At 47.7% G+C, this 21876-nt stretch overlaps 1 protein-coding gene across 1 annotated transcript in view; it reads right to left on the reverse strand.

The window, feature by feature from the left end:
• LOC135812994 (uncharacterized) overlaps positions 1-21876 on the reverse strand; it is a 54989-nt gene that overhangs the window by 17782 nt on the left and 15331 nt on the right. Inside the window, exons 3-7 of the mRNA XM_065326211.1 lie at positions 21720-21834; positions 15764-15876; positions 12087-12172; positions 8697-8741; positions 755-808 (exon numbers count right to left, since the gene is read on the reverse strand). Of these exons, the coding sequence (XP_065182283.1) occupies positions 755-808; positions 8697-8709 (67 nt within the window). The 5' untranslated portion in view covers positions 8710-8741; positions 12087-12172; positions 15764-15876; positions 21720-21834. The remainder of the gene's footprint in view (positions 1-754; positions 809-8696; positions 8742-12086; positions 12173-15763; positions 15877-21719; positions 21835-21876) is intronic.

Genomic DNA, 21876 nt, shown 5'->3' on the forward strand with positions numbered 1-21876 from the left:
AGAAAGCTCATCCTAAGCGAGAGGGCTAGAGGGAAATATAACGATAACGAGATACAGAATACAAAGAAATCCAATGAGTTCAACGTACAATTCAAAACAAGAAAGAAAGGAAAGAAAAACAGAGCCGAATCTACCGATTGATCCATCAATCGACAAAGGGGACTAATCCGTTAGTGTTGCAAAGTAGAAGCTGATTATAGTTGCAGATCTCCAGGCCAGGGCCAGCATATTGCCGATTCTGGATAGGTCTCCGCAGCATTTGATGTGGTAATTATCATAATGTTTGATAAAATTGTTAGAGTATCTAGTATCTAGAGTACCGAGTATCTAGTATCTAGAGTATCTAGTGTAATTGTATCCGTTATTATTGTTAAGGGTATCTAGTGTAATTGTATCCGTTATTATTGTTAAGGGTATCTAGTGTAATTGTATAACTTCAGCCATTACACACAGCACACATTAGTTCCTTCCACTTTCCGTTTATGCCACACATAATCCTATTTAGCCTCTTTGGTGGCCGCATGCTGTCCGGCATGCCGGTTGTACCGTACTCAATTTAGCTGTACCTGCCCGCTTTGCTCTTCCTTTCATCTCTCTGTCGTTCCCTGTGTTCAAACATACTTGTCAGTTGTTGTAAACAAAGCTAGTCACAAGACGTCTTTGGTAAGCTTGAAGAATGACTACAAGCAACATGTAAATGGTGTGCAGACTGCAGTCATGGCAGGGCAGGATGAAGGTTCACAACACTTCTTACCATTCACAGATGAAATTGCCGCGAAGCCAACCACCAAGGCGATGAACAAGTTGCCTGCAGATGTCCAAAACACCAAGGACAATATTCTGATATGTGTATTGGATTGTCCCCATTTTTCAACTCTCCCGTCACTTTTAAAATTAAAACTGTGTGGACCCTGGCTAGTGCCAGACGTTACTGAAGAAACGTATTATGCATAGCTACGGGAATTAAACCCTTTATCCACAGAACTCAATGTATGCAGAGCATTCCACTGTCTAGATTTTACTTTGAATTGGCCACAACTTTGGTTTTCCTTGGACAATTGTCATGCCGTATGTCAGTGCCTTTAAAGCCATGGCCTTATATTCGAAACACCGCTGCTTTAGATGCAAAAAGACTCACCCACTACGCCATGCTAAATCCACTTGTTCACCCTTTCTGCTGGGCTGTGAGCTTGTTAGTACAGTATAGTACTTACTCCTTCAAATGGCATTTTCATTTATGAAGCCAATGGCTTTATAACTGAGACTGGCTTTATAATCGAGTATACCACCATGGCTTTAAATGTGCGGATACGGTATTATCTTCAACACGAAAGGAACACATGGTGAACTCGAACTCCATTCTATGAGATGCTCTGGCTCAGCACTGCAAGCCGGCAAAGGTGTTTCAGGGTAGGCCGGCACTGTCAATCGATCTCCATCCGGCATTTTGCTCTCCTTGCTCGTATCAAGCTCATTCCTTTATAGCCACTCACGGGAATCATTCCTTGAAATTGAGTAAGTCTATCCTTGTCAACAGCTGACATGGGCAGGGAAAACCTCGGCTATTTTTTTCACACATTGCGCCCTGATCGTAAATTGACTGCGACCAAAAAGAAAGAAAATAAACCGAAATCGGAGGGAGAGCCAATGATAAATTGATAGAAAAAAGGGGAAGAGTGTGTTGCTCCCTACATGGGAGCTTGCGGTTTTCCTGCCGACTTGGATTCTTACTCGACTGCCATCCAGAGCACAAGTGAAGTCCATCGAACCGTCCACTCGGCAAACCTGCAAGAAAGCTCCACTCCTGCTCAATATGCAGTGTTTCGGGGAATTCACCCCTCATCAGTTGAGCTTGAGTAGGTTGAGGAAGATGGTGCCTGAAAAGCACCACTTATATATTGCTCTCCAGGCACCAATATCACCAGGGATGCAAACTTAGAGAGACGCTCCGTTTCCAGCGCGACAAACACATCGTGAACACCAGATAGCAGCATGAGTCAGTGTCGGGAGGAAACCGCGAGCTCCCATGTAGGAAGCAACACACTCTTCCCCTACTATCGCCGACGTCGCACCAACCTCTTCTCCACATAGAAAAGGACCAAGGACCAAGGAGCTACAAGGTACACTATAATGTCCACTAACACCACCAGTCACTAACACCACCAGTCACTAACACCACCAGTCACTAACACCACCAGTCACTAACACCACCAGTCACTAACACCACCAGTCACTAACACCACCAGTCACTAACACCACCAGTCACTAACACCACCAGTCACTAACACCACCAGTCACTAACACCACCAGTCACTAACACCACCAGTCACTAACACCACCAGTCACTAACACCACCAGTCACTAACACCACCAGTCACTAACACCACCAGTCACTAACACCACCAGTCACTAACACCACCAGTCACTAACACCACCAGTCACTAACACCACCAGTCACTAACACCACCAGTCACTAACACCACCAGTCACTAACACCACCAGTCACTAACACCACCAGTCACTAACACCACCAGTCACTAACACCACCAGTCACTAACACCACCAGTCACTAACACCACCAGTCACTAACACCACCAGTCACTAACACCACCAGTCACTAACACCAGCAGTTACTAACACCACCAGTCACTAACACCACCAGTCACTAACACCACCAGCTACTAACACCACCAGTCACTAACACCACCAGTCACTAACACCACCAGTTACTAACACCACCAGTCACTAACACCACCAGTCACTAACACCACCAGTCACTAACACCACCAGTCACTAACACCACCAGTCACTAACACCACCAGTCACTAACACCACCAGTCACTAACACCACCAGTCACTAACACCACCAGTCACTAACACCACCAGTCACTAACACCACCAGTCACTAACACCACCAGTCACTAACACCACCAGTCACTAACACCACCAGTCACTAACACCACCAGTCACTAACACCACCAGTCACTAACACCACCAGTCACTAACACCAGCAGTCACTAACACCAGCAGTTACTAACACCACCAGTCACCAACACCACCAGTCACTAACACCACCAGTCACTAACACCACCAGTCACTAACACTACCAGTCACTAACACCACCAGTCACTAACACCACCAGTCACTAACACCACCAGTCACTAACACCACCAGTCACTAACACCAGCAGTTACTAACACCACCAGTCACTAACACCACCAGTCACTAACACCACCAGCTACTAACACCACCAGTCACTAACACCACCAGTCACTAACACCACCAGTCACTAACACCAGCAGTCACTAACACCACCAGTCACTAACACCAGCAGTCACTAACACCACCAGTCACTAACACCACCAGTCACTAACACCACCAGTCACTAACACCACCAGTCACTAACACCACCAGTCACTAACACCACCAGTCACTAACACCACCAGTCACTAACACCACCAGTCACTAACACCACCAGTTACTAACACCACCAGTCACTAACACCGCCAGTTACTAACACCACCAGTCACTAACACCACCAGTCACTAACACCACCAGTCACTAACACCACCAGTCACTAACACCACCAGTCACTAACACCACCAGTCACTAACACCACCAGTCACTAACCCCAGTTACTAACACCACCAGTCACTAACACCACCAGTCACTAACACCACCAGTCACTAACACCACCAGTCACTAACACCACCAGTCACTAACACCACCAGTCACTAACACCACCAGTCACTAACACCACCAGTCACTAACACCACCAGTCACTAACACCACCAGTCACTAACACCACCAGTCACTAACACCACCAGTCACTAACACCACCAGTCACTAACACCACCAGTCACTAACACCACCAGTCACTAACACCACCAGTCACTAACACCACCAGTCACTAACACCAGCAGTTACTAACACCACCAGTCACTAACACCACCAGTCACTAACACCACCAGTCACTAACACCACCAGTCACTAACACTACCAGTCACTAACACCACCAGTCACTAACACCACCAGTCACTAACACCACCAGTCACTAACACCACCAGTCACTAACACCAGCAGTTACTAACACCACCAGTCACTAACACCACCAGTCACTAACACCACCAGCTACTAACACCACCAGTCACTAACACCACCAGTCACTAACACCACCAGTTACTAACACCACCAGTCACTAACACCACCAGTCACTAACACCACCAGTCACTAACACCACCAGTCACAAACACCACCAGTCACTAACACCACCAGTCACTAACACCACCAGTCACTAACACCAGCAGTCACTAACACCACCAGTCACTAACACCACCAGTCACTAACACCACCAGTCACTAACACCACCAGTCACTAACACCACCAGTCACTAACACCACCAGTCACTAACACCACCAGTTACTAACACCACCAGTCACTAACACCCGCAGTCACTAACACCACCAGTCACTAACACCACCAGTCACTAACACCACCAGCTACTAACACCACCAGTTACTAACACCACCAGTCACTAACACCACCAGTTACTAACACCACCAGTCACTAACAATCAGCTCATACGATAACATTGCACGACACTGACCAAAAAAATCGTTCAAATATATTATGTACTGTAATGTCTTGTATTAAAGCCTATCTCATAGAGAAGCCTGTCTCGAATATAGCCTATCTCATAGAGAAGCCTGTCTCGAATATAGCCTATCTCATAGAGAAGCCTGTCTCGAATATAGCCTATCTCATATAGAAGCTTGTTTTGAATATAGCAAATCTCATAGAGAAGCCTGTCTCGAATATAGCCTATCTGATAGAGAAGCTTGTTTTGAATATAGCATATCTCATATAGAATTTATATATATAATAGAAGCCTGTCTCGAATATATGCCTTTTTTCAAGATACAATGCCTGTTATAAGCCTGGTTCTAGTGTTGACATACATAGAAAATTATCACACCTGAAATACTTGGTTTGAATAGAAGCCTGATGTGACAAGAAGCCTAGCACAGAAATCGGCTTGCTCTGGAATATCTTATTTGGGCACTGCCAGGTGGAATACACTCCCGCCGGCTTGCCGCATGTTTAGTTCGGTCTAGTTCCTATTGCATCCCATGAGACTAAAATCGTCGTGATCGGAGGAATTTTCCGCATGTCTAGGTCGGTCTAGTCAGTCCTATTGCATCCGATGAGACTAAAATCGTCGGGATCGGAGCAATTTTCAAAATCCACAAACACCATACTGACAGCTGTGCTGACCAGCACAAGAACCAGGGGGCTGCACTAGACTAGGTGCATATTTTATCTTGTGCTTGAGGGTCGATAGAACGAAAATCACCGGATCATTATGTGTGTGGGACTCAGCAAGCAGCCAAACTAGAACAACAACAACAATGAAGTCCAGTTTATTTATACTTCATTTCGCGTACAGGAAAGTCATCGCGTTATGCGATGACTTTCCCGTATGCGAAGCAGTTGAGCTCAGATCAACTTTTTCACGACACGACGTTTTTCCGTACGCGAAATGAAAGTATGGATCAGGCTTTCGCCAGAAATCAATCCTACAGTGGTCCGGACATAGACAAGTACCTAAAGAGGAGCAAAGTGGCAATGATCCTGACAGAAATGCTTTTTGATATTGTGCACAATAGGAGAGTGTGCATCTTTCCCATCCCTTTTTCACTCATTTACCAGGGTCGTTGGAGGCTGTTGGCGAGTGGTATGGCTGAGGTCCCGGGGTGTCCCCTGGGGGGGGGGGGGGGGGGGCAAGGGGGCAGAGCCCCTTGCGTGGGTGCGGTGGTGGAACCCCGAGTTAGAAAAATTTGGGATTCCATGCAATAGAAAACAGCCGTGATGCATATCTTGAACATCATACAGCAAGTGCAGCATTCTGCAACTTCCGCCAAATTACCCATGAATCATGCCAAAGCACAAATAGTAATAGCAACAGTCCATAAAGAAGAGTATGCAACTGTGATCTTTTGTCTATGGGCCAGATGCGCGGCGCGCTGCCTTCATTACATCATTCAGCTGCAGTCCGCGCACTGCGGAAAATAAAACACCGCACTTTCCTTCTGGTTTGAATGAACTTTCGTACGGAACTGGAGTTCACGCGCCAGAATTTAGAGATCGCGTAGGTACTGGAACGAATCGAGAAAAAACGGATGGGCTCGTACGAGAAATTGTGAGTTTGAATGCATGCTTTCAGAGTGTGATGAAGGCAAATTACGTAATGAAGCCAGCCCGCCACGCAATGACCCATCACCACAGTTGCATACTCTTGTTTATGCACTCTTGGTAATAGGTCATACAGCAACGCAGATGCTGGTTGAGAACATTTCAAGAGTGCTTTTCACGTGACAAGCGGTGATTGTCCGTACATAGAGAGCTACCATACAGTACATGAGAACCATTTGAGATGCTACGACTCGTACCCTCAAACTTAGCACAAGAGTCTTGTAGCCTGTAGGGCACAGGGCCTAGGGGTACAGGTACGACGCGCGAAATTTCCAACTTTCGAAACTTTGTTATTGCTTTTCTGAGCGTTTCACGGTGACCACCGGTCGCCAGAAGTGGTACGGCCATGGTTGTACCAGTCATACAGTCGGAACTGCTTACCCTCGTCAAATCCCCTTCAAAAATTGTATACAATGTCATGATCGTCCAGTACATACGAACAATTTACAGCAAAACCAATTTTGAAAGCCTGGCCTAAAGGTCTGTTTTTGCTGATCATGGCTCATATTTCACTTTCTCCAAACTAACGAAAATCGACTTTAGTCACAATAGTGTGAAGATTTCGTATTTATCAATCTCCCATGCTCGATAATAGTTGGTAAAAGTACGGTCCGTGCTCAAAGACTTAAGAATCGAACATTGAACACCTCGTCATTTTCCGCGAAATGTACTTCATTCTTTGTTTGGGTCTGGATCCTGTTTGAAATCATTATTCACACATATCCGCCGGATGAGCACGCGTGACCCATGCACCATGGGGACCCACGAATACAAACCAGCATATGTTCCCTCAGCAATACAAGCAAGCACGCAAAGATAAATGAGAGCCCAGGCAGCGAAAACAAAACGAAGAGAGATGAGGACATAGGCAACGAAAACAATTCCAAAAGCATAGCCAGGGATTAAATGTGTGCATCTGGGTACGACAGTTAATACGGCTAGCGCAGCCGTACAGCGCGCAGCAGCACGAAAATACAAAAGTGCCACAGCAGCAGCCAAGAGTGTGCTAACACTAAAAAAGAAGATCAGTCCATGAAAAAATTATTGTCGCCACAGGTAGACATCTCCGGCAAGAATGCACGCGTGCGCACGAGTAGGAAGGCAAGCATGTCAGATGTAATCGTATTATTATGGCCAGGCTAATTAACAGTGCTGTTTCGCAATGAATTCCATCGGCATTTATCATGCGCCACCTTCCGAAGCTGGGCTAGGCCAGGTCGCGACAGAAGCACAAGCCCCAGCTTCTCCCGACAATCCAGTGAGAGAGTGGTTAGCAGTGTTGTTCTTGGTCTGCCTATCCTTCCCCGCAAGGCACCAGAAGCAGCAAAATCGAGAGCGACCTGTGGCGGTGCCCCTGATGGCATCCGGAGCACATGCCCCAGGAAGCTCCATCGCCTCGCCGAAACACCGAATGGTTCTGGCATCGCAGTCATTTGGCCGGATGCAAAGCCTTCTACAGTCATCAGGGATCTCCCTAACGTTGAAGCTGAGGCTGTACAATTGCTACGTTCTAAGCATTTTGCTTTACAACTGCGCTACCTGGGGCCTCACTGAGGCACTCAGAACGTCTCTGGACGTTTGCCACCGCAGTCACCTCCGCTCGCTACTCCGTATAAAGTATCCAAATATAATCAAAAACACGGAACTCTACAACCGCTGTTTGAAATCATAGTCAAACAAAAAACTTGAAAAGCGAAATGCATTTCGCAGAAATGACGATGTTTTCAACATTCTATTCTCAACACTGTATCTGCTTGCCTTTATTTCTCAACCATGCACTCTCTACTCCATACAAGGCAGCCTACTATCTGTGTACAGAACACAGTCTTTGCACAGGACTGGTCATGTTATTCAGCATGCATCGCACACCTCTCTACTCATACCAAAGGCATATTTGGCACATCATCTGTAGCAACTGCACCAGCATATCAGGCTCACCCATAGCACAGAAGTAGGGGTTAAACGAGTAGTTCGAATATTATAGTAATCGTTCGAAAATTTCAATCGAGCGAGTATTCGATATTTTCCACTCGATGTTTTTTTATTTTTCTATTTTTAGAATTGGCATTCTATTTTTCAAAAGCTTTTGTTGTACTGTTTGTCCACTGGTACATGGTATGCATGCATTATGCATGCCTTTGAGTCAGTATTTTATGACTTGACCGATGCGATCACCACGGCAAGTAACGTTAGTTAGTTATGAAGTACTGAGGAAATCGGTACTTTACACTCTGTACAAGACGTTGGCGACTTTTGTTCTATGTTCACAGATAATTTCTTCAAAATTGGTCTCAAGATCTCACAAATCTAGCACTTTTTGAATTTTGATACAATACTCACAATAATCGGATACTCGATCGAGTATTATGAATGAGTGATCGATTGGTCAAAATAGATACTCGTTTCATCCCTACACAGAAGATAACAAAAGTAATAAAACGTACCTAGAGACGCCATTTTGTTTGTTGTCGGAGTTCAATATACTCTGGCTGGAAGTATAAAATCATCAAACAACACAAAGAACAACATGCACCCACACACGCAGACACACACACACACACGCACGCATACACACACACACACGCACACACGTGTGCACACATACACACACTTATACTTGTATTTCCCTCACTGGCAAAATTGGTTTCGTGGTTCTCCCCGGGAGAGAGGAAAGGGATCTTGGAAAGAGGACTCAATTGGCTATTGAACCGCCCCACGGCCCACACTCCCCCCCCCCCCCCCCCACACACACAAAAATCCCCAAACTATGGCCCGGTATGGGTGGACTGTTACTGTCTCCCAGCCGAGGTCACACACACACACACTAGTTCCAGCAATACAGTTATGGTAACAAGGCATTCACAGGTAACACGACAATACAGGTAAAACAAAGTGGAAGTCGGATAAGCTTGAGCCAAGCGCTCTCTCTACTCAAAGTCCTCAAGAAGCTTCGCCCCAAATCAACATCCGCGGGCAGCTCGACTCAGATCAGTCCGTCCATGCATTTCAAGCATTGGCATGGTAGTACACCAGAACAGAGTAATAATATTATAACACCAAATGACTTCGACAAAATAAGAAACACCTAATCTGGGAAACCCACAGCGCTCACATGGACATGCGAATGATCTCACTTACGGGCACACCACACCTCAGTAAGTGGGTGAGGAAAAGGTGCAGAAAAAGGATTGATGGCATCAAGGTACCGTCCTGGGATCCAACTGCAGTTACCTCTGCCCCCAAAAAGGGTGATACTTGCTACTAGTGGTGCTATATGAGAGAGCTTGGAAGCTCAGGGCCCTATGCTGTGCTTTGTTGCCCAACTCATCGTGCATGTTATTAGAGCTGATGGAAATGTTTTGTTCTTTTGATTACCTACATCAATGTATTGCAAAAACGTTTTAATGAGTTACTGAAGTAACGTCTTCTGCATAGCTAGGGGACCGGCGCTGACTCTGCCGATCACGGGCGTTCTGGAGTTGACGGCTTGTCTGTCCCGATGTTTCCTGGGACCGACACTGACTCTGCCGATCACGGGCGTTCTGGAGTCGACGGGATGTCTGTCCTGACGTTTCCTGGGACCGGCGCTGACTCTGCCAATCTCTCTTCCGACGTTTCTTGTGACCGCCGCTGACTCGCCCGTTCACGCTTATTTTGGAGACGACGGGATCTCTCTTCCATAGTATGTTTTTGTTAACGCATTCTAGCACCTATTCGGCAACTAACGTCCATTCTACATGTAATAATATTGCATTTCCTCCTCGTCTCCCTATTTCGTTCCTGAAAATCTCCCTAAACATCAGGGAGTCGTATACATAATACGACGAATATTGTGGCCAGCTGTTTGTGGCCAGCTGTGTTTAATGATACGGTACGAGACAGATACGGGAGCCAGCAAAATGTTGTGGCCACAGGGCTTGCTCTAGACATTCAACACAGCCCGGTTAGAGTGTACCTGGCGCATGCAGGCCAGCCGTGTCAGATCATCCGGCAGAAAAACAACCAAAAGGCCTGCTCAAAACGCAGGAAAACAGAAAGGCGAGTTTATTACCGGGAATCGGAAAGGCGAACTATCAAAGTCCGCAAACGTAGAAGGAAAACGACATTACGTGAAGAATGCAAAGCAGTACCAATGGATTCTGATTTAACGATTTGAAAAAAAGGAATTCTGTTTTCTAATTAGTGCTAGTAGCAGGACGAACATTTTCACATAACAGAGCACGGGGGGGGGGGGGGATGCCTGCAACACCTTGTGGAGTGGCCGCTTGCTTCCACTGCATCATCTGCATGGCCAAGCCGACTGGCATCTGCTACTCCTGCTGCTGCTGGCGCTGTCGCTGCTAGCGCTGCTGTTGCCGGTGGCGCTGTTGCTGGCGGTGCTGCTGTTACTGCTGCTCTGGGTGTGAGGGCCAGGTCCCTCCGTTCAGACGAGGTTGATGTGGCAGTCGTAGTGCGCCGAGTCACCTCAGAATGCCATGCAGCCATAGCCATGTCGTAGTTGAAGTCGGTGACGGCAGGAACGTCGAGCTTGATTGCCATGATCATCTCCAGATTCCTTGTCGACAGCGAGTTCCGCATCGCCGTCTTTACAAGCTGAAGTCTCACTCGCATTCAGCAGTGGACAGGCAAATGGCAAATCCCCCGTCAGCGATGTGAGCCAGGTTCGGGTAGTCTCCAGCATGTTGCTCGGCGAGAATCTCGAACATCTGCTGCACGCCTTTCGAGGCCCGAGGTTCGGGTGGGTGAGACTAAACGATTACTTGAGCGGATGTCGAAAGCTAGGATGGAGCCGAGCAGCATGCCGATAATTCAAAGTAGTGAGTTTTTACCTTTCAACCACGCATCGCGACCAAATCCACCGCCGCTCGTCTTCCTTCGGAAATGCGTCTTGCACAAAGCGCATGACATGGATAGACTGGCATGGTCGTAGTCCAGCCAGGGTCGACCTTTCTTCCAAGAGTCATGGAAAGCGTGAGTTCTTTTTCTCTTCGCTGCGGGCTCCATCGTCCAAATCCCCAGTCGGCTGAAAACTTGCAATTGTGTCAAAAGCTATAGCCAAAGCTACACGTTTGACTGCCTGCAACATCGACTTTGAATGTCCTGACTTACTGCTCGCCGCTGGCCAGATCGCGCTCGAACCAGTTGACCACAGTTGACCCTAGCCGAGCTTCTGTTCCTTGTAGACTGTAGTGTGTACGGTTGCGCTAGATGTGCAACCGATGGGGTCCGCGAGTTGTAAAATACTGGTATTTTCGGAATCCATTGTCAGTTTGAGACATTTTTCAGCCGGGTCAGACTGGACCCGGTGTTATCTGTTCAGCAAGGTCGTGCAGTTCCCCAGCCGGGAGCGTGACCCGGCTCTCCAGCAGGCCCTGGGCCAGCTGTTATGTACAATCCTGTAGAGCCTTTGTAGACACAGATATGAGACAGATACGCTCCAGGCGTGACACAAACAAACACCAAATTAAAGCTGTGTGGACCCTGGCTAGCGCCAGACGTTACTGAAGTAACGTCTTCTGCATAGCTATGGGAATAAGCTTCACTGGCACCAGTGATTAAACAAGAGTTAATCTAGCCAGAAACAGTCCATGGTTAACAGGTACGCACACACACACATGTAGCACACACACACAAATGTGCACACGATGCACACGCACGCAGACGCACGCAGCACGCACACATGCACACACACACGCACACACATAAGAACACACACAGAACACACACACGCGCGCGCGCGCGCGAACAAACACATGCACGCAGCACATGCACACACAGCACACAAACACGCACACCAAGCACACAAACACACACACACATTAGCTACAACATACGGCAGTTTGCGGTACGGAGGGTGCTGGCAAGCAAAGTGAGAGCCAAGATGATAGTCACGTTGTCCGAGAGACGAAGACCGAGAGCCCTGAGCAGCCGGAAATGAGCATGGCAAACACACACACACACACACACACACACACAGCACAAACACACAGCACACCACAATTAACTACAACACATAGTAGCTTGCGGTACGGACGGTGCTGGACAGCGAAGTGAGAGGCTACGGAGAGAGCAGGATCTTGGCGGAGCCAAGAGGATAGTCACGTCTGAGGGATGAAGACCGAGAGCCCTGAGCAGCCGGAAATGAGCATGGCAAATACCTGTTTACTGTAAACTACCCAATATTCGCGTCAATCAATTTTTGCGATTCTTAGAACCAGCGAGTTTGCGATGGCAAAGGTTTGCAAAGCACTGGGGCCACCTACATACACCCACTGTTGAAGTTTGATTTCACGCTGGTTAATATTCGCGATACGCTCTTCTCGCGAAAATAGCGAACACTAATCTGCCGCGAATATTAAGCAGTTTTCAGTATTTACTTTATCAAAGTAAATGAGAGATGAGAAATGGGAGGTGGGTGGGTGAAACACAATGATCTAACAAGAGTGATCTACACACAGAACGTATTGAAATAATATAACTAGACAAACTTTAGTATTACACATGGAGTGCCCGAGACGCATGCCGCCTACTTTTTTATTTTGTTTAAGGATTCCCCAAAGGCTTTCGCCTATCGAGGGGGTTTCCAAACTTTCCATAATACCAAATCTGTAAAAAAAGTAATGAGCTTTGAGCGCCGCGCATGAATGAATGCCACGTTCAGTGTCATGTAGAATGCCACAACGCATAGAGTACTGTAAATCAACAAATTTTGGCCGGTGAGAAACTTTGGCCGATCTCGAAATGAAACTTTTGGCCGTCATTAAACTTTGGCCGATTAGGGTTTTCAAAAAAGAAATCGATCAGTAGTTGGTGCTCTCACATGCATCCATGCATCATGACAAATTTTGGCCGGCGATTTACTTTGGCCGGTTGGTACCCAGCGGCGAAATCAGCGAAATTAAATCGCCAGCGAAAATTAGTTCATTTACAGTACAGTGACGTAGCTTTGCCGGCTGGGAGGGCGACCTGCCGGCTGGGAGGGCGACCTGCCGGCTGGGAGGGCGACCTGCCGGCTGGGAGGGCGACCTGCCGGCTGAGACAGCTCTAAGGGAGGGTTATTTTGGCCGGCTGCAGTCATCACGCATGTAGACTGTAGTGCACTGCACTAGCACTTGAGTCAGAGATGAGATGATGGTGGAGTACAACCCATATCCGTAGGCGTAGGTATGTACAGTACAGTACGTAGCACTGGTTACTCAGGCTCTTCACTCAAGCTCTTCACTCAAGCTCAAATGCACTTGAGTATGCACTCGAGTACGTCATGGTTCGCTGCTTCCGGTGGTGTACATAGGCTGTGACACTGACAGCTACAGACTCTAGACTGTCATCATTGTCATATTGTGGGCCATTCATGGCTAGGCTGGGTCTTGTCAGATGACCAATGTACACTGCAGACATGACTTTGGTGAACACATGATCCATGCTCATGTCGCTCTTTGCTTCCTTTTTCATACTTTGTTAATTTACCTATAATCACATTGTCACAACTGCCTGATGAATGTCCATAATTGGACGAAGCGAAAGGAGATGCAAGCTACAATGAAAGATTAGCAGTGGTGTGTGCGTGTGTGGGTATATAAGTGATGGCGGGGGTCTGGGGGCGCAACCCCCATAACGATGCATTTTCACTAGAACGTTGGCCGGCTGGCATAAATCCTGGCTAGTACCATGTGAGCATGCACCAAGACGTTTGGCCGACATGGAAAGCAAAGCAAGAGCATGCAGTAAAAGCGCTAGCAATCATAGCAGCATAGTTTGAGTGGTAGCACGAAGCAGCCGGGTGCACCCATTAATCTGCATTATTACTATAAAGCTATACAACACACACATGCACACAGCACAGCACACACACACACACACACACACACACACACGCACGCACACACACACACACACACACACACACACACACACACACACACACACACACGCACACACACGCAAACACACACACACGCACACACACACACACACACACACACACACACACACACATGCACAGAGCACACACAAACAGCACACAAACACATACACGAACACACACACATACACATATTCACTACAACATACAGCAGCATGCGGTACGGAGGGTGCTGGCCAGCGAAGTGAGAGACTACGGAGAGGGCAGAATCTTGGCGGAGCCAAGAGGATAGTCACGTCCGAGGGACAAAGACCGAGGGCCCTCAGTAGCCGGAAATGAGCATGGCCAACACCCATTTATTTAATTTATCAAAGAAAATGTGAGAGATCAGAAATGGGAGGTGGGTGGGTGAAACACATTGATCCGACAAGAGTGATCCACACATAGAACGGATCAAAATAATATATAATAAACTAGGCAAACTTAAGCATGCCACATTGAGTGCCCACGATGCATGCCGCCGAAGTTGAGCGCCGCGCAAGAATGAATGAATGCCACGTTGAGTGTCACGTTGCATGACACGTAGAATGCCATGACGCATAGTACCATGTGAGCATGCACCAAGACGTTTGTCCGACATGGTTACCGTGATGTACAGTGCACGTGACTGTAGCCAGCAGCAAAGCATGAGCATGCAGTAAAAGCGCTAGCAATCATAGCAGCATAGTTTGAGTGGCAGCACGAAGCAGCCGCTCGCACCCATAAATCTCATGGCCAGCAATCGAGGACATCTGAGAGTTGTAATTTGTGTACTCCTCCGAGGTGTGATTTTTGGCGTGCTGGGTCAAGCACAAGGAAGCCATCTGCAAAAAAACTACAGAAAATGGTTGTTGTTTGATCCTTTGGTGTAATCTTTGTTTCTAGTCGAAGCTAGTTGCTGTTTGGAGCAGAAACGCTGAAATTGACTATTTTCCGCATGTACTCATGCATGTACTCATGTACTCAGGCATGCAGTCTCACTCGTATTTTAGCTCTTTTTCTGGAATGGATGCTGCTCTGCGCCCCTTGGTGAACATTTCCTGCGCTCATGGAGCAGCTGAAAAGGACCACTGGTATGTCTGGTTCCTGGTTTGAAAGTGGAGAGTCGACTTTTGTGCCTTGAAAAAGGAGTAGAGAGCGATAAAGATATGTCTGTGGCTTATTTTTGAGTGCTCCTCGTACATTTTTGATCGTGATAGAAATTCTCAGACCAAAGTAAGACCAAAGTCAGCGCGATGATGGCCGCACAGTTTTCTTGTGGATTTTTTAGTTGTTTCATCTCGTATCTATGTCAGTATCGTGATGGCGAAGTGGAGAGGGTGATTTTCTTCCTCTAGGCTTCGTTCGGCCGACTTTGCTTCGTCCTCGTTGGAAAGTGATCCGCAAAATTATGTTGATTTTCAATGTACGTGATGACATGCGATTGTTGGCTATGGCATTATTACTGTAATGCTACACAAGCACACTCATACACATACACATGCACACAGCACACGCACACACACACACACACATGCACAGAGCACACACACACACACACACACACACACACACACATAAACACACACACACAGAACACACACACACACACACACATTAGCTACAACATACGGCAGTTTGCGGTCCGGAGGGTGCTGGCGAGCAAAGTGAGAGGCTACGGAGAGGAGGATCTTGGCGGAACCAAGAGGATAGTCACGTTGTCCGAGAGACGAAGACCGAGAGCCCTGAGCAGCCGGAAATGAGCATGGCCAACACACACACAACACACATCACACACACACACACCACACACACACCCACACACACACAAACACACTAACACACACACACACACACACACACACACACCACACACACACACACACACACACACACACACACACACACTCACACACACACACACACACACACACACACACACACACACACACACACACACACACACACACACACACACACACAGAGCACACACACAAACACACACAATTAACTACAACACACAGTAGCTTGTGGTACGGAGGGTGCTGGCCAGCGAAGTGAGAGGCTACGGAGAGAGCAGGATCTTGGTGGAGCCAAGAGGATAGTCACGTCTGAGGGACGAAGAGCGAGAGCTCTGGGCAGCCGGAAATGAGCATGGCAAATACCCGTTTATTTACTTTATCAAAGTAAATGAGAGATGAGAAATGGGAGTTTGGTGGGTGAAACACAATAATCTGACAAGAGTGATCACACACAGAACGGATCGAAATATATAACTAAGCAAACTTTAGCATGACACGTTGAGTGTCCATGACGCATGCCGCCTACGTTGAGCGTCGCGCATGAATGAATGTCACGTTGAGTGCCACGTAGAATGACAGGTAGAATGCCACAACGCATAGAGTACCATGTGAGCATGCACAAAGACGTTTGGCCGACATGATCACCATGATGAACAGTGCACGTGACCGTAGCCAGCAGCAAAGCATGAGCATGCAGTAAAAGCGCTAGCAATCATAGCAGCATAGTTTGAGTGGTAGCACTAAGCAGCCGCTCGCACCCATTAATCTGCATTATTACTATAATGCTACACAAGCACACTCATGCACATACACACAGCACACGCACACACACACATGCACAGAGCACACACAAACAGCAAACAAACACAAACACACATACCCGAACACACACACACACAGTAACTACAACATACAGCAGCATGCGGTACGGAGGGTGCTGGCCAGCGAAGTGAGAGAAAACGGAGAGAGCAGGATCTTGGCGGAGCCAAGTGGATGAGCATGGCCAACATCCATTTATTCCCGTAGCTATGCAGAAGACGTTACTTCAGTAACGTCTGGCGCTAGCCAGGGTCCACACAGCTTTAATTTGGTGTTTGTTTGTTTGTTTGTTTGTTTGTGTCACGGCTGGAGCTATCCCGTATCTGTCCCGTATCTGTCCCGTATCTGTGACTACAAAGGCTCTACAGGATTGTACATAACAGCTGTCCACAATATTTGCGGGCTCCTGTATCTGTCCCGTACCGTACCAATATTCGTCGTATTATGTATACGACTCCCTGATGTAGAGGGAGATTTGGAAAGAAATAGGGAGACGAGGAGGAAATTAAATTAGAATAGACGCCGAACAGGTGATAGGATGCGTCAGCATAAACATACTTTGGAAGAGAGATCCCGTCGTCTCCAAAATAAGCGTGAACGAGCGATTCAGCGCCGGTCACAGGAAACGTCGGAAGAGAGATCCCGTCGACTCCAGAACGCCCGTGATCGGCAGAGTCCGCCGGTCCCAGGCAACGTCAGGACAGACATCCCGTTGAGTCCAGAACGCCCGTGATCGGCAGAGTCTAAGCCGGTCCCAGGAAACGTTAGGACAGACATCCCGTCGAGTCCAGAACGCCCGTGATCGGCAGAGTCAGCGCCGGTCCCAGTAAACGTCAGGACAGACATCCCGTCGACGCGCAGAAAAACTAAATCTGCACCCTCTTTTGCCGTCGGACAGGATACGTATTTTAGGAGGCTGTAAAGTTATGTAATGTGCTCCACAGGCAACCATGCATTCGGCGAAATCATTGGCTCAACAGGTCAATGTACATGTATTACTACAAAAAGGCCAGAAAATCCGATTATTATTATTATTATTACTTGCATGTACGCGTTGGAGTCAACCATGCAAGCATGATCCACAACTTCGCTTATGCTGAACATGATAAACAGGACTATGACAGGGGAAAGAAATTGAGCTAGAACGATGATACAATGATATAATTATCATATACAATGTAGCTCATGGGTATTGAAGATATGTCATTTATGAATATGTCTTTAATTATGTCATTGAATATTGCAGCCTGAGTGATAATAATAGTGCTATTTCCTGAGTTTGACTGTTTCAGGACCTGTCGGAATATCACGATGCACAGATCTTCATGCATAGATCTCGCCATGCGGGTCGGTCATGGGCAATGGCTCGCAGGCTCTGCAGAGCGTCTAAGTTCCCGAGCAATCCGGCATTGGCTTGGCGCAGATCTCCCACCAATGCCTGCGGCAGGGTCGTCCGCGGTCTACCCCTCCAGCATTTCTGTTGCTGATTGGCGAAGTACGCGAACATAGCCATAACAGCTGGAGATTCATCTGCCATCCGCAGGATGAGGCCAAACAGCCTCCAGCGTGATCTCTTGACCATGACACTCAAGGGTTCAGCTTCGCATCTGGCATAGAGAGCATCATTCGGTATTATTTGTGGCCATTTCACACCGATGAGTGACCTTAGCTGACGGCGGTGGAAGGAATCCAGGCGAGACAGAACGGTCACACTGACCCCCCACGTACCCGAGTTGTACGTCAGTACTGGAACAATAAAAGTGCTGTACAGCCGCAGACGCAACTTCTCGCTGATGTGCTGATGCCTCTTCCAGAGGCTCCATAGGGACTGAAATGCTGCAGTCGCCAGCTGTTTTCGTCGCATAATATCCTCTTCGTCGCCCAGCAGCGAACCCAGCTTGCGCGTTGTCCTCCACTCTTCATCGATCCTGTCCGCACTTCTGAAGATGTCCGTATACTCAGTTTTGTCCCGGTTCATGATCAGGGACCACTGTGGTAGCACCGTGCTGGCAGTCGCCTCCACGTCCGCCAGCCAGGACTTTGAGGTGCTGACAAAGTCTGCATCATCCGCATATACAAGTTCGAGCGGCAGACCGTTGTCGCTGAGAGGTCTTGCTGGCACCTCTTGCCTTAGTTGTCGGAGCGCAGCCTCCAGGTAAACCGTGAAGAGAACGGGGGAAAGGCAATCCCCCTGTGGCGTCCCCTTCGTTGTAGCAAATGATTCCGACTGGCACCTCCCAAGCTGAACACGAAGTCTGGTGTTAGAGATCAAGACCCTGATCAAGCGAACGTCATCGTCACTCAGAAACGCCTCCAGAACAGTCAGCAAGGTGTCTCGCTTGATCGTGTCAAAAGCCTTCGACAGATCAATGCCCAACAGGTGAACGGTGCTGTGGTAGCGCTGGGTCTTTGCCACAAGCCATCGATGCGCCCATACCACATCCGCGGTGGATCGGCCAGGGCGGAAGCCGCTGTGCGTCTGGGCTAGGTACTGGTCAACCTTGGGTCTGACTCGAGCTAAAGTGAGGAGTGACAGGGTCTTCCGCAGCGTGTTGAGAAGAACTATCGGACGTAAATTTGATGGTGGTCCCAGCGGCTTGTTGGGTTTCTGAAGTGGGATCAGACTGCCACTGCCTATATCAACCACCTCGTGTTGCTCAAACATGCCGTTGAAAATGCTGGTGGGGAAAATCCGATTACTGTATTAAAATCAACTAATTTTCGCTGGCGATTTAATTTCGCTGATTTCGCCGCTTGGTACCAACCGGCCAAAGTAAATCGCAGGCCAAAGTTTGTTATATAGGCAAATGATGCATGATTGAGCAATGGATGCATGGGAGAGCAAAAATACCGATCGGTTTCAAATTTGACGTGAAATTGCGCGTCACGTCGGAAATAACGTGCATCTTAACCTCTCTAATAGAGAGGTTTCTCTCATCGGCCAACATTTGTTGATTTACAGTATAAGGAGATAAAAAGAAAAGAAGGAGCAAACCAAAAGTAGATGATTATTAGAGAAATAACAATCCGCAATAAATTCTGCAAATACTTTTGCCTTAAGCTGTGTTCACAACTGGCGCGTTGACGCGGTTCATGCGCCCCCAAACGCGCGCTCAGCCTTTCACAAAAAACAGCAATCCGAGTCGTATTTAGCGCGTGCGACACCTTCGAGTACTAATTTGTTGACCCCGCCAGTCAAAGTGACTGGCATGTACGCTGATACGCGCCTGATACGCGCTGAAAATTCCAACATGTTGGAAGTTCCATTTCGGCGCGTTTCCGTACGCATGGCGCCCCAAAAGCCAGCAAAAATACGCACAAACGTGTGGTTTCACGCGTACATGCGCCAGTTGTGAACACAGCTTAACTCATAATATTGAAACCGATTGAAACGTTTTTGCAATACAGTCATGTGGCCAATCAACGGAAAAAGACATTTCCATCAGTTCATATAACATGTACGATGAGGTAGGCAAAAAGGCATAAAAGCATAGCGTAGGGCCCTGAGCTTCAAAGCTCTCTCGTTTAATTTATCAAAGTACATGAGAGATCAGAAATGGGAGGTGGGTGGGTGAAGCACAACGATCTGACAAGAGTGATCCACACTCAGAACGGATCGAAAATATATAATAAACTAGGCAAACTTAACCCTTTCAGTGCAAATGACAAGATATTTCGCTCTGTAAAGTGTGCCTGAACGGCGGATGACGAGATATCTCGCTCCACGGTCCACGCAATAGTACGAAGTGCATATGTCACTGTACAAACTGTCGTAACTCGTGTCAACGGCGTCCGATTTTCAAAAACGATATACCGTGGGAGAGGTATTGAGCTCAGCTTTCCAGTGACATAAAGTTAGTTGCGATGGGACTAGATATGAGCGAGCGATGACGAATAGAATTGCAAAAAATCAAAAATACGCTTTCTGGCCATCAGTTCAAACTTTTTGCTCGCGACTCACTTTTTTTAGGAGATTTCCCTTTGCTACAGCGCATGCGTGTGGGGAATCAAACAAATTGCTTGGATCTCAGCTTTGCAGCCCAGTTTAAATCGTGAAGTTTGGTTTAGTTTGAGATGGCGAAAGAAAATTTATTATGAAGTTGTTTAGCGATTCTGAGACATGTAAGGGCTTCTTCTAGAGCACATAGAAGTGATGCTGGCATGCCTATGGAGCTGACAACTGCCAGAGAGTCTTCACTTGGCTCAGGCCTTTCCAACAAGCTATAGGTCGTGGATATACATCAATAGATGCAAACATGGCGAAAGATTCGGCTCGGCGACTTGCATGCAGGGTCTGAAATGAAGGCAAGTGCGCTGAAAGCTTAGCCGGCAGGGGGAACCTAGGCCAGCAGTAAAAGGGTTAAGCATGCCACGTTGAGTGCCCACAACGCATGCCGCCTACGTTGAGCGTCGCGCGTGAATGAATGCATGCCACGTTGAGTGTCACGTTGCATGACACGTAGAATGCCATGACGCATAGAGTACCATGTGAGCATGCACCAAGACGTTTGTCCGACATGGTTACCGTGATGTACAGTGCAAGTGACTGTAGCCAGCAGCAAAGCATGAGCATGCAGTAAAGGCGCTACCAATCATAGCAGCATAGTTTGAGTGGCAGCAGGAAGCAGCCGTGTGCACCCATTAATCTGCATTATTACTATAATGCTGCACACAGCACACACACACACGTGCACACATTACTATAATGCTACACAAACACACGCACACACACACACACACGTGCACACATCACACACACCCATGTGCACACGACACACACAAACGCACACTCACGCAGCACGCACACACACACGCATACACACACATAACATACGCACACATCTACACACACACACACAGAACACACAACACACACTCGCCCACACACACACACACACACAAGCACGCAGGACACGCACACACAGCACACACAGCACACAAACACACACACATTAGCTAGAACATACGGCAGTTTGCGGTACGGAGGGTGCTGGCGAGCAAAGTTAGAGGCTACCGAGACAGCAGGATCTAGGCGGAACCAAGAGGATAGTCACGTTGGCCGAGAGACGAAGACCGAGAGCCCTGAGCAGCCGGAAATGAGCACGGCCAACACACACACACAAA

This window comes from Sycon ciliatum, chromosome 3 (genome assembly GCF_964019385.1).
Source record: "Sycon ciliatum chromosome 3, ocSycCili1.1, whole genome shotgun sequence".
Lineage (NCBI taxonomy): Eukaryota > Metazoa > Porifera > Calcarea > Leucosolenida > Sycettidae > Sycon > Sycon ciliatum.